This window comes from Rhinolophus hipposideros, assembly GCF_964194185.1.
Source record: "Rhinolophus hipposideros genome assembly, chromosome: 11".
In the NCBI taxonomy this organism is placed as follows: domain Eukaryota; kingdom Metazoa; phylum Chordata; class Mammalia; order Chiroptera; family Rhinolophidae; genus Rhinolophus; species Rhinolophus hipposideros.
Window position 1 is genome coordinate 20160221 of NC_138057.1, and position 13160 is coordinate 20173380.

A 13160-nucleotide genomic window follows, 5' to 3' on the forward strand; every position below is an offset into this window, starting at 1 on the left:
TCTCCCTAACATTTTATTATGTAAAATTTCAAGGATACAACAAAGTTGAAAGAATTTTAAAGTGAATGGCCATATATCTACTGCCTAGATCTTATCATTAACCATGACGTATCTCTTCATCTATTCATCCCATTATCCATCCATCCAGAACCTTATTCCTGTCCCATCCTCTGTCACTTCCTTCAAGTTTCAACTAAAAAATCCCTCCTGCCAGGAGGTCTTCCTGTACCCGCAGATAAGGTTATGTTCTCTCTGCTCTCCTCCTCTCCTCCCATTCACACACCACATGCTTGTAGCCCCCTTCACAGTCTGACTTCCTGGAAAGTGGTTCTTGGGTACCATTGCCTCATGCATGTGACATAATGGGTACTCAGTACAGGATTGCTGAAAGCATGCAAGAACAGGGGCAAGAATCACACATGGGTAAGTTTTGTCCATGGTGGCCTGACTCAGCAGCACATTGACAAACTGTTTAAAAAGAAAACCCAGCAGCTAGACTCATATTTGTTTACCCTTGCTGTGTGGTGCTTCCTATGTAAACAAAGCCTCAAAATTGGTTCTAAAAAACAAATCCTTGAATCGAATCTCAAGTCATCCACATACATAATTTGAGCTAGATCGCAAACCTGAATGTGAAAGCTAGAATTATAAAGCTTTTAGAGGAAAACAGGAGAATTATCTTTATAACTCAGGGGAAGGCAAACATGTCTTAGGTCACGGAAATAACCATAAAAGAAAGAACTGGTAAATTAAACATCATCAAAGCCAAAAGCTTTAAGAAAATAAATATACAACCTAAACGTTTGGGAACAATATTGGCAAGGCAGATATCTAGCAAAGGACTGGTATCCAGGATATAGAAAGATCATCTGTAATTCAAAAAGAAAAAGAAAGAAAAAGCAGGCAAAAGATTTGAAGAGACAAATCGCAAAAAGCTATACAAATGGACAATAAGCATATACAAAAGTGCTTAACAAAATGAGTCATCAGGGAAATGCAAGTTTAAACCACAATGAGGCAACACTACACACACACCAGAATAGCTACAAATAAAAAGACTGACAAAACCTAGTGTTGGCAAAATGGAAGGACTGGAATTTCATTCCTTGCTGGTAGGAATGTAAAATGGCCCAAACCAACTTGGCAAAATATATGGCAGTTTCTATACACTGGGCTACCTCCTTGCCCAACAATTCTATTCCTAGGAATTTATCCACAAGAAATAAAAAGCACACATTCACAAAAAAGAGTTGGAAAAGAATATGCATTGAAGCTCATTCATATATCCTAGGCATCCATCAATGGAACAATAGATAAACTGATATATATAATTCAGTGGAATACTACTTGGCAATGAAAAGGGGCTATTTGCAGCCACACATCGGCATGGATGAATCTCAAGAACATTCCGCTGAGAGAAAGAAGAATCAATCAGAAGAGTGCATACTTTATGATTCCATTTATAGGAAATTCTAGAACAGAAGGAACTAATCTTTAGTGTGTGTGTGTCGGGGGAAGATCAGTGGTTACCTCTGGGAGAGAGAGAAGGGGTTGATTGGGAAGGGGTATGTAGGAACTTTCTGGGGTGCTGGTATGGTTCTATATCATGACAGAGACTTAGGTTACATGGGCACATGCATTTGTCAAAACTCAGCAAACATACCTCGAGATTTGTGCATTTCATTGTAAATTTACCTCAAAAGAAGAAAAAGAAACCCAATATTAAACTTGTTAATGATATAAATGCTAAGCTATACAGGAGAGATGTTTACTGATCTCTGTGATTTGCTTTGAAGTACATACAAAAGATGGATTGGTGGATGGATAGACGGATGGATGGATAATGGGATGAATAGAAGGAGAGATGTTTCAGTGTTAATGATAGGATGGGAGTTAGAATAGCCCAGAATGGTATCTGCCTCCCCCCCACAGGATTGGTTCTCTAAAAGTTGGAACATGCCTTTGTGACTAGCATATTTCTTTCTGGGTGTCGCTTCAAGACTCAGTGGGGCCATTGCCAAAATGCCTGCCCTATATCTCCTTGACTAGTTGCAGCTTCTTGAATAAGTTTCTTCAGTTAATCTAAGTATTATTTCACAGAAGAAACTCTTTTGACTACCAAGGAGGAAAGGCCTGGGAGAGTTCATGAGGTGCTCTCTGAAAGCCCTGAACATATTTCTTGCTGTTCTCTTCAGGCCCTCAGTTTCTCTAAGCCCCATTGGTTCTTGCTGACTCCCCTCCTGCCCACTCAGCCTGACAGCTGCCTGTCTCAAGAGAGGTCCTCTCCTTGGTGCCTGCAGGTCTCTCAGTCGCTCATTCTACAGAACCAGAGAATCTTTTCTCAGAGATTCTGTGCATTGCTGGAAAGTTCCGACATTGGAGCAGCTGGGCCTGGTTGGGTCTCTCTCCGCAGCATCATTTCTGCTGGAAGAAAGTCTGCACTGTTATTGCCCCTTCAACACACTCACTAGAGCGCTCTGTGCATACTTTGAACCTCTCTTTCAGCTGCCATTCCCCACACATCTGCTTACTCTTTCTAGATGTCCTTATGCCCTGGGTTGAGGTCATCAGACTGGTGCTGCTCATATTCCCATCTTTCCTCTCCAATTGTCTCTTTAACCCTATCCACTTTCCCTCCTTAATCATATGGCCTTTGTAGTCCAGGCTCTGGCTCCATCAATTATTTTTGCTCATCAGAGAATCCCAATCTATTAATCTGTTCTACAGACAAAAAAGATCTGATTTCACTTCTTTTACCTACAATCCCATGATGATAATCAAAAAGGTAACAATTCTTGTAATTACTTCCTGGGTAATTTCTTGAGTTCCTGTTTGGCTTTTCTTGTTGCTTTTGCCACCAGAGTTTGTTTTATTTATTTATTTATTTATTTATTTATTTATTTATTTATTTATTAGTTTCAGGTGTACAAGACAAGGTAATACTTAGACGTTCATCATTTATATCCCTCACACTGTGAACCCCCCTCCCCCCCATCCACTATCCCTCCGACCTCACACTGAACCATCACATTATATATATAAAATTATAGTTGGCATTCATTAATGTTTAGCTTCTGGTGTACAATGCCATGATCAGGTATCCACAGTATCCCTGAGGTGGTCTCCCAAATAGGACGCATGTCCATCGGATACCCAACAAAATCTTTACAACATTATTGAATACCTTCCCCAAATTAATTTTCAAAAAAACCCTGATTGCCACCAGAGTTTTAAATGTGGTAGTCTCTCTCTCTCTTCCTCCACTTCTTCAGCCACATCTATTTCTTGGTTCCAGCCAGGCCATGACTAATGCTGCTTTCTGGTCACCCAATGAGACATCTTTTTCTCAGCCCTCATGCCTTTTGGTTTTTCTGTGCCATTTGACTATTGAATAATTAAAACGGTTCTCTATTTGACTTTTCTGTCACTGAATTTTCTTCTTTTTGTCAGTTTCCACTACCCCGAACCTTCGTCTTGCTCCCTAATTATGGTGTTCTTCAAGGTTTTCATCTTCTTTTTATTCCTTTCTCTGCTCAGCAACTTCATTCATATTTTTATGTCTCTGTGTTATTCTAGATGTTATCCAAATGTGTGATTCCTACAAGTCACCATTTTCAACAGTCTGTGGACATTTCCACCAGAATTCCCTCCTCCCTTTCCTTCCTTTTGTTGATTAACTCATTCATATATTTATCACTCACGTCCACTTCTCTAACACAGCACCCTTGACAGACATGGTTAATCAATCAAGATGATCTTTTTCAGTAAATTTGCCTGTGACCTATGAATCTTTTCAATGTGCTCACGTGCAGTGATGCTAGCTGGTACATCAGTTTCATCTATTTGTCATATTTTTACCAGATGGTCTTTAAGGTTTCTTTCTCTTCTCACCTATTTAAGCATTTGGCTTTGCTTTCTGTTACCCAGGCTCTGGTCCCTTGAAGGATTAGTTGCCACCAAAGGGTTCTAGTTTATAATTCCTGCACAGTTCCTTAACACCATGGACAGAATATAAGCTGGAGTTACTCAGATTTCTCACACTGTTTTGATTTTTTTTAAAGATCTGTATAGAAGAGATAAGTAGGAGGTATGAGCTGTCATGTCTCAAGATTGGCATGAAATATACCTAAGTATGTTCAAAAAAGTTTTCATGTGGCAGTGCATGAAAGCATTCTCACTTGTTCCTTTGCCTCTGGGTATTTATAAATATGCAAGAACAAATTTTAGTGAATATTTAAAAATGTTATCAGCTACCGCGGGTAGAAACACATGCACTTTGAGAAAAGCACTGGCTGTACCCACACCCAGAGGCTAACTGAATTGGCTTTGTGAGCTGTTCAAGGAGAAGGCCGTTCCAGAGACAAGCGTCGTCACCTGAGTAGACCCTGCCTCTAGGATCTCAGAGTTTTGTTATTCCAGACAGGCTGGAAGCTTTCTAAACTGGCGTGGAATGATGACATTTAATGACTTAAGGTTTGGTGTTGCTTGGCACCTTCCCCTCTCCTAGACCAAGAGTGTGTTTTCTGCTCTAAGTGTTTTCCTTCCTAGCACAGCAGCTGTGACAGGTCACAGGTTCCCCACTACTGGGAAAAGGGAAAAACAGGGTGTAATTTTTTTTGAGTCTGAACTTTGAGTTTTAAACTGGATTGCAAGTGGAAGTGAGCTATGTGGGAGGTGACATGGGACCTGGAGTGAATGCTGCTGCTGACCAGCTGTGTGACCTTGGACAGTAACTCACATCTCTTGGTCTCCGTGTCCACATCTGAATGATGAAGCTGTAGGGCTCTCTGATCTCTGGGGTCCTTCTAGATCCAGCATTCCATTATTCTTTGTTTCCCTAGTTGTTGCTGTTGTTACTTGATCTAATGATATTCTCTTGTTTAGACAGCTCCACCAAGTTCTGTGGAAAGATCAGAGTTGTAAAGAGTATTTGGCATTGTATGTATTTGTTGGTTTGTGTTAGAATAATTTCCGGGTCTGTGGGAGAAGGAAGAGTGTCCTCCTACCTTTGACGACCGAGTGTAGCTAAGGGGACAGGGAAGGGGCAGGTCTGAGAACTGACAATTAATTGAGTGCCCTTAGGTTTATCAGAACAGCCAGGAGCAGAGGGGTACAGTACAGGCTGGTGTCCCCTGTGGCACCCCATTAAGCCACTCAGTATATGACCATGATTAAGAGCACAGTCTTTGGAATCAGGCAGACTTGGAGTTCTAGTCCTGGATTCATCACCCTCTGGCTCTGTGACCTTGAGCCAGATAACCTCTCCTAAGCCTCAGTTTTCGTGTTTGTAAATGGAATAACAATGGTGCTGCCTTCATAGCATTGCTGTGAGGATTAGATTGGGTAATGGATAAAAATCTTAGTCCGTATGGTATATAGTAATTTCTCAATAAACGTAGCCCATTAAGCTACAGAGTGCTTTCTTTGCACTGGGCTAGGCCTTGTACCTCTAGTAGCTGATTTAACCCACGGAAGCATACTAAAGTCGTAGAAGTCGTTACCCACGTATTACAGAGGAGGAAATTGAAGTTCAGAAGAGTTGAGTAACTAATTTTTTCAACATTAGGAAGCCATCAGTGGCAGAGCTCGGATTGGAAATCAAATCTTCTTGCTTCCATAGCTCCTATCTGCCACGCAGTCTGCCTCCTGGAGTGAAGGAGAGCTCTCTTCAGTGTTCCCGTCAGGCTAGGCTCAGGACGGGATTCCTAAGGACCGTGCTAGAGGCAAGACAAGTCATGGATTTCCAAAGATGCTGTTCTCCTTACAAACTTTAAAATTCTATGATTCTACCTCGGAATCAACTTTTGTTTTACTTTTTCTGGATTCCATTGTAAGTTCTTTACTACTTCCTTACCATATATCAGAAAAAGTCAGCATTATTTCCCTTAACTTCTGGCCCTTAAATAAATCCTGGAGTGGAAAGAGAGTTCTGACAGATGAAAGCACCTTCTCCCTCCCCTTTCTCTTCACTGCCCATTGGCCCCACATAGGATTGTTTGGGTGTGCTCTTGATCGAGGTGGCCAAGACACCCCCTAAAATGATACAAGTATCTGAGATCTCGAAGAGGTCTCATTTCTTTGGCTCATGACTCTCAAGACTACTTTTAAATACCCCAAGCATGGGGATTCCATAAACTTTCTTCAGACACGATCTAGATCCATAAAAACTGAGAATCTGTTTTTTCCCTTTTCACTCTAGTAATGTTAGAACAATTCGTTTTCTTTGTAAATATCTTTCTTTCAGTAGCTAATCCTTTTATACACTATCCAACTGACCATCCATCTATTAAACAAGTATACCAGGCACTGGGCTAGCTTCCAGAACACAGAGATGTCAGACTTGGTCTTTATCTTTGAGGAGCTCATGGGTAAAGACCCACAAGGAGAATCTTCGAGATTCTCCATGAGAGGGATATTCAGGGTGTTTGGGTACAGGTAAGGAAATGAGGTTACCGCATGAGCAAACTCAGACAATGAAACATTTACTTTCAAATCAGAACTTTGGTATTTCAGAGTGAGACAGGATTCTAGTTAATTAGCAACAAGTCAAATAAAGAAAACCTGCTCTATAAATATATATTAGATATAAATATATATTAGATATAATAGAACATCAATCTCTGGATACAAGTTTGTTGTATACTAAAATCCCCTTTTATGATACCAATCACAGTGCAGTGCAGTATTTTGCCATTAAATTTGTCTTTTTTTTTTTTTAAATAAGACTTTGTAGTATGTTACAGTTTTAAGAAGGAACAATATGGAAAGGGGGTTAGCTAAAAAGCAAAGTCTTACTGGTTTAAAAAAACAAGGACACTGGAAGAGAGCAAATATTGCTATGTCTGTGGACTCCGTTTTATTGCAAGTGACCGAATCTAAGTTATCCTTGATAAAAATATTTACTTCTCTCTCAAAGAATGTGGGTGAATAAAATATATCTGTGGTATATATTTTTGGTACCAACACTTCTTGGCTTTTGATTTGAGTTTTGTAGGAATACTAAAATAATAGGGTAGTAATTGGCTCAGATTGAAATCTCAGATAATTGGACTGATCATGAGCCCGGAAGTGGTAATAATGGCTAATGTTTTTAAACTGTAGGAGATGGTTATTTTGTTTACCATGTAAAACAACAATTTATCTTGAGTGGACAGAAGATTAAAGCACTCAAGTCATATACCTATGATTGGGACATACTTTATTAAATATATATAAAATATAAACACATATTCATCTTTATATATTAAATGCCAACAACGTGTATTTTGAAAAAGGAAAACTAAACTTTCACTGAGTGTATTTAATACTGTGAAATTCAGATATTCATAGTACAAGGACAGAATATTTGTGGAAGATTTCCTTGTATGTAATTAGGGAAACTTAAAATATTCACCATGAATCAATAGCCCCCCCCTTTTTTGAAAGATTTTACTGGGCAAGGGGAACAGGACTTTATTGGGGAACAGTGTGTACTTTCAGGACTTTTTTCCAAGTCAAGTTGTTGTCCGTTTCAATCTTAGTTGTGGAGGGTGCTGTTCAGCTTCAAGTTGTTGTCCTTTCAGTCTTAGTTGTGGAGGGTGCAGCTCAGTTCCAGGTCCAGCTGCCATTGCTAGTTACAGGGGTCGCAGCCCACCATCCCTTGCTGGACTCGAGGATCGAACTGGCAACCTTGTTGTGGTTGAGAGGATGCGCTCCAACCAACTGAACCATCAGGGAGCTCAGTGGCTGCTCAGCTTAAGGTGCCTTGTTCAATCTTAGTTGCAGGGGGCGCTGCCCACCATCCCTTGCGGGACTCGAGGAATTGAACTGGCAATCTTGTGGTTGAGAGCCCACTGGCCCATGTGGGAATCGAATTGGCAGCATTCGGAGTTAGGAGCACGGAGCTCCAACCGCCTGAGCCACCAGGCCGACCCCCTCAATAGCCCTTTTATAATAACTAAAAGAAAAGTAAATGTGACAAGTTTATATCATCTTGAGACTTTTGCAAGGCACAAATCTACAAACGAGAAAAAAATAAATTGAGGTATCTGGAAAAGTACTTGCTTATATGCAGTTCTATTCATATGAACAATACAGGTGTCGATCATTTCCTCTGGGGGTTGGAGAGTTGAAGAGACTACAGTGATAACAGTGGTTGTAGCAACATTTACGTAGAGAGCTGAATTGATTACGTAGAGAGCTGAATTGATTACGTAGAGAGCTGAATTGATTACGTAGAGAGCTGAATTGAACTTACTAACAGGAGCAACACACTAATTGTTGCCTGGAAAATAGCTTTAGATTAGAGCAGTGATGAGTTCTCTGTATGTCTGTTAATCTCCTTTCTTTCTCTCCTCCCCTATGTGCTGCCCCAGAGTGCTGTGTATTTTAGTTTCTGTAATTCAAATCAGTTCAGCATAAAAAAAAAACTTACAATAATCCTGTGCCATTCCTTGATATAATTAAGTTGTAAATCATTAATGAAGTTTTATCAGTATACTGGTGTCTGATGACTAGAATTGCCTCAACTTGTTTGTGAGGATTTTGTATATGGGCACACAAATAATTGATACACTTCTTAGTTTTGGGAGCTCAAATGGCTGCCCTTTGTCTAGCAGTAGGTAGAATAATAAGGTTCATTTATTACTGTGCATATCAAATGGAAAAACTCACTATAAATTATAACTGCAAATTATTGTTTATCACCTACTGTATAGTGAGGCATAGAGTTTATTTAACCACTCATTTATATGCTCAGTTATTTGTTCAATAAATGTGTACCGAATGCCTACTGTATGCCAGGGAAGATATAAAGTGCTAGGGATATAGCAATGAACAAGATAGAGAAGGTCCTGAGCTTGACAGATGGGACAGGCAATAAACAAACATACAAATTACAGATAACAGTGAGTGATGAGAAAGGCATACATGGTGATGAGAGAACTATGAGAGGGAAGGGGTGATGGGGTGTACTTTAGGTATGAAATGATCAGTGGAAGTCTTTCTAAGGAGGTAACAATTGAGGTAAGACTTGAAAGAATAAAGGAGCCAGACTTTCAATGTGAAAATGGTTTCATGTAGTCAGTGGCATTTAGTATACTCAGAACTGAGGTGGTTCTGCTTTGTGATGCCACTTGTGTGCAAGGATGATATTCTGACCCAGGAGCCAATGAGGGAAGACAGTATCCTGGCCCTAGAGCATGGCCTTGGAACACCCTGTCATGTATTAAGCCCTTATTTTCTGGGTGATTAGGAGGCTTGGGGAGGCCTCAGGGAGAGGGTCTGGGGCAGCTGGGTTGTCACTCAGAGGGCTTGGTGGCCACAACCATTTACCTGTTATGAGGGAAGTATTTCAACAAGCAGCATGGCAAGTGTAACGGCTGAACATCAGCTATGCTTGTGTGTAATTCTATGATCCAAGGGATTTTGGCAATTAACCAATAGCAGTTCTAGCTCATTTATACAATTATGGCCACTTCACATAGTTTGGTAGAGAAAAGAAAGAATAAAATTCCCGTTTTCAATGCCCACAGTCATGATTTTATAGTGTGGGTCACATTTTGAGGAAGTAACCTTATCAAACTGGTTGTCTTCTTCACATGAAGGTAACCAACCCAAGCTCATGTGTTTTTATAGGCGGCATCACTGTCCACATCTTCCTACGAAGATTTATGATAAAACAGAGAAACCATGTCTTCTCTCCGAATACACCGAGAACTACCCTGTCTATCACTCTTACCTGCCCAGAGAGTCCTTCAAGCCCAAGCTGGAGTACCAGAAAGGGTCCATCCCAATGGAAGGCCTGACCACATCAAGGTGAGGACAATAGTATGAATATATGAACGTATAATACTAATGGAATAATGTGCCGTACTAATGTACAATGTTAACCTAATAATGTGCAATATCAACATATGCTATTAATGCCTTAATGTTAATTTGCTATATCTCTGAAAGAAAATCTTGCATTTATCAACCTGTTTGGTTTTTCACAATCTCTTTTCAATGAGAAAGGATTTTTGTGTGGTGGGTGAGGAGTGGGAGAGGGGGGAAGGGCTAAACTGATCTACACAAAAAGAGTTGGCGGTTAAGTAATAAAGGGATGAAAAGAGGGGGCTGCTGTTGAAAAAGGAGTTTGGGCTTTGGCACCTAAACTCCAGATCAGCTGGAGTGGTGGTAGTGATGTTGGCCGTGGTGAAAGAGAACTTGATAATAGAGAAAGAGTTAGTTTTTTTGAAATTATGCTATAGAGTTTGAATTGGGATCTCCTTCAGGAATGGGAACAAAGACTATTTCCTTTTAAATTACTCTTGCCTTATAAACTCTGATTCTTTAGATCCAAATCCGGCTTAGTATATTTGGTTTGCAGAGGTATCTGTATTAAGGGGGTAGGAGGAAATGGTCAATTTTAGGATTGTTCTGTATGTTGCAAGACTCCAACAGAATCTGCCATTGACAGCTCAGTGATCAGCAGGTGGTGGCCTGTGACTGGTGACCCCTTGCAGTAGAAACATCTTTGAGGGCAGTTGGGCAGCGTTTCAGATTATAGAGCTTAGTTCCCAGATGAGACCTGACACATCTTTGCCTCTGACATTCCTCATCCCTACAGGGCAGGATTGCTGTGAGGTGGAGATGAAATTGTTCCAGCACAGTACCTGCACATTACAGGTTCTCAAGACCTGGTCAGTTTTCTTGCTGTTGTTCCCTCTGTGCCTCATAATTTTGTGCTTTTCTAATAATGGTCCCAGGTGACCCAGGCTAAGCAGAACATCTCTAATATTCATTCTGCCCCCAAGTTACCCCCTGATAACCTGGAAATATCCTGTGTTGAGATGGTGGGTCGGAGGCCTGAAGTGTTCCTGTTAAAAGCTGCTATCTCCTAGATCCAATGGAAGAAATCCCTGTCTGGGCTATGGGGCAGAAAAGACACAAGAGGCGAGAAATGAAGTCAAGAGATTCCTGAGCTTGGTGGGAGCCATTGGATGGGGCAACTTGAAAATGGGAGAGAGTCGAGGGCCTTGTCTGATGCTTGACTTGAATCAGGTCACTTTTTTTTTCTAAAGATTTTATTGGGGAAGGGGTATAGGACTTTATTGGGGAACAGTGTGTATTTCCAGGACTTTTTCCAAGTCAAGCTGTTGTCCTTTCAATATTAGTTGTGGAGGGTGCAGCTCAGCTTCTGGCCCAGTTGCCGTTGCTAGTTGCAGGGGGCACACCCACCATCCCTTGTGGGAGTCGAACCGGCAACCTTGTGGTTGAGAGGACGCGCTCCAACCAACTGAGCCATCCGGGAGCTCAGTGACAGCTGAGCTCAAGGTGCCGTGTTCAATCTTAGTTGCTGGGGGCAGAGCCCACCATCCCTTGCGGGACTCGAGGAATTGAACTGGCAACCTTGTGGTTGAGAGCCCAATGGCCCATGTGGGAATTGAACTGGCAGCCTTCGGCATTAGGAGCACGGAGCTGGCCCTCAGGTCACTTTTATGCTAAGCAGTTCTCTTAAATTATTTGGTTTAAGCACAAGCTTTCTGGGTCCTGACTCATGAAAAAATTGTAATTTACGCACTTTTTTCCAACCTATGATTCATTGAATAACATGAACCTTAAAGATTGGGCTTCGTTTTACCAAGAAAAAAACATTCTTAGTTTCTAAGAGACCAAAGAACACAACAAGAGTTGTGGACCCTTCCAGAGCATTGTTTTTCCTTTTAAGAAACCCTGGTCAACACTCATGAAAAGTCCTCAGCCTATGCCTAAGAGACATGTAATTGGTACAGAGGGATAAGAGCTGTGTTGAGAAATGGCTTGCAATATCACATGCAGTCTCTAGATGCTGGTCTTCTCATCTCTTTATACCCAATTTACAGGAAGTGAAGAATGCCTTGTGAATATAAAGTAAGGTACAGTTTCAAATGTTATACTAGGGATCTATTTCCTGTCCTGGAAATATAGAAAAGCGTGTTTGAGGGTTGGGTGTTGGGGAATGCTTTTTGTTTGTTGCTCACATGCTTAGGAGAATGAGGATAAGCCCTATCTCTGGGGCAGAAGCCCTGCTCCATCACCTGGCTCTGAGCCCCCAAGAAGGAGCCCCACATGTGCCCCTCCCCACCTCTGCCTTCCAATGGTGCTTTGCAAATCAAAAACTTCCCCTCTGACCTGTCCTAAATTATTCTTGCCTCATGTCACTTACAATAATAAACATATCATCCAGAAGGTCTCTCTGTCCCTGCCGGAGCCAGAGTAACAGTATCAGTCATGTCAAGATGTGGCCAAAGTGGAGGAATGCAGAAGTGGAAAGAATTTCCAAAACAAGTTGTTAATGACCATAGGGGCTTTAAAAAGAAAAAGTGGTGGGATCAAGGTTACCCATAGGAAGGAAAAAGAGCAGAGATACTTCTCCCCTCTCTTTTATTTCCTTCCCCACAAAGAGAACTAAGGGGGGAAATAATCAGAGATCATCTTTTCTCTCTTCTGCACCTCAGTTTCATCATTTTTCAGCTGTATGACTGCCACGCTGTGCACTAGTGTTTATAGACCAAGGACAACACTGTGTCCCTATCAGGAGGAGGTTTTTTTTTTTTTTCTTTTTTTTTTCCCGGAGTTCCACTGAGCTTTTATTGAAATAAATGAACAGAAGTCAAGATTTTACCAACCATCTTTCCTGAACCTCATAAATTCCACAGAGTCTGGTCCATATATATGTACAAAATTATTACCTATCAGGAAATGTAGAGAAGCTGTCATCTGAGTATGCCAACCAGAGGCTTCTGGGGGAAGAGATGGGTCAGCCCTGTATCTACATACCCTGGTGTCTGCATGGATTGTCACTCCTCTTCCCATAAAACTCTTATTTCCAGAATGTTCCACCCACTTCCCTATCTGAAGGTTGACCTGGCTTGGTTTCTGAGATTGGACGTGGCGCTGCCACCTGCTGCATGATAAAGTCATGTGGCCCAGGGCTTGGCTGCATTTGGTGATTAAGCCCAGACACAAAAAACACCTGGTTTCTGGAAAGGTTATCATCCCAGCACGAGGCATGATTACAGCTGCACACAACTCTTACTGACTGTAAATCTTGGGGATTTACAGCAGGTGCCATGAGGGGAATGCTCGTGATTCCCAGCCCTTCTTAGTATGATGCTGTTTTTTTGCAGCCCTTGGTAATTCTTCTGCATAGGATCTGC

General features: G+C 41.3%; 1 protein-coding gene across 1 annotated transcript in view; it reads left to right on the plus strand.

Moving 5' to 3' along the window:
• The window catches only part of SAXO1 (stabilizer of axonemal microtubules 1), a gene marked incomplete at both ends in the record, with an annotated part of 98584 nt that overhangs the window by 69648 nt on the left and 15776 nt on the right, over positions 1-13160 (plus strand). Inside the window, one exon of the mRNA XM_081065938.1 lies at positions 9616-9795. Coding sequence (XP_080922064.1) covers positions 9616-9795 — 180 coding nt within the window. The remainder of the gene's footprint in view (positions 1-9615; positions 9796-13160) is intronic.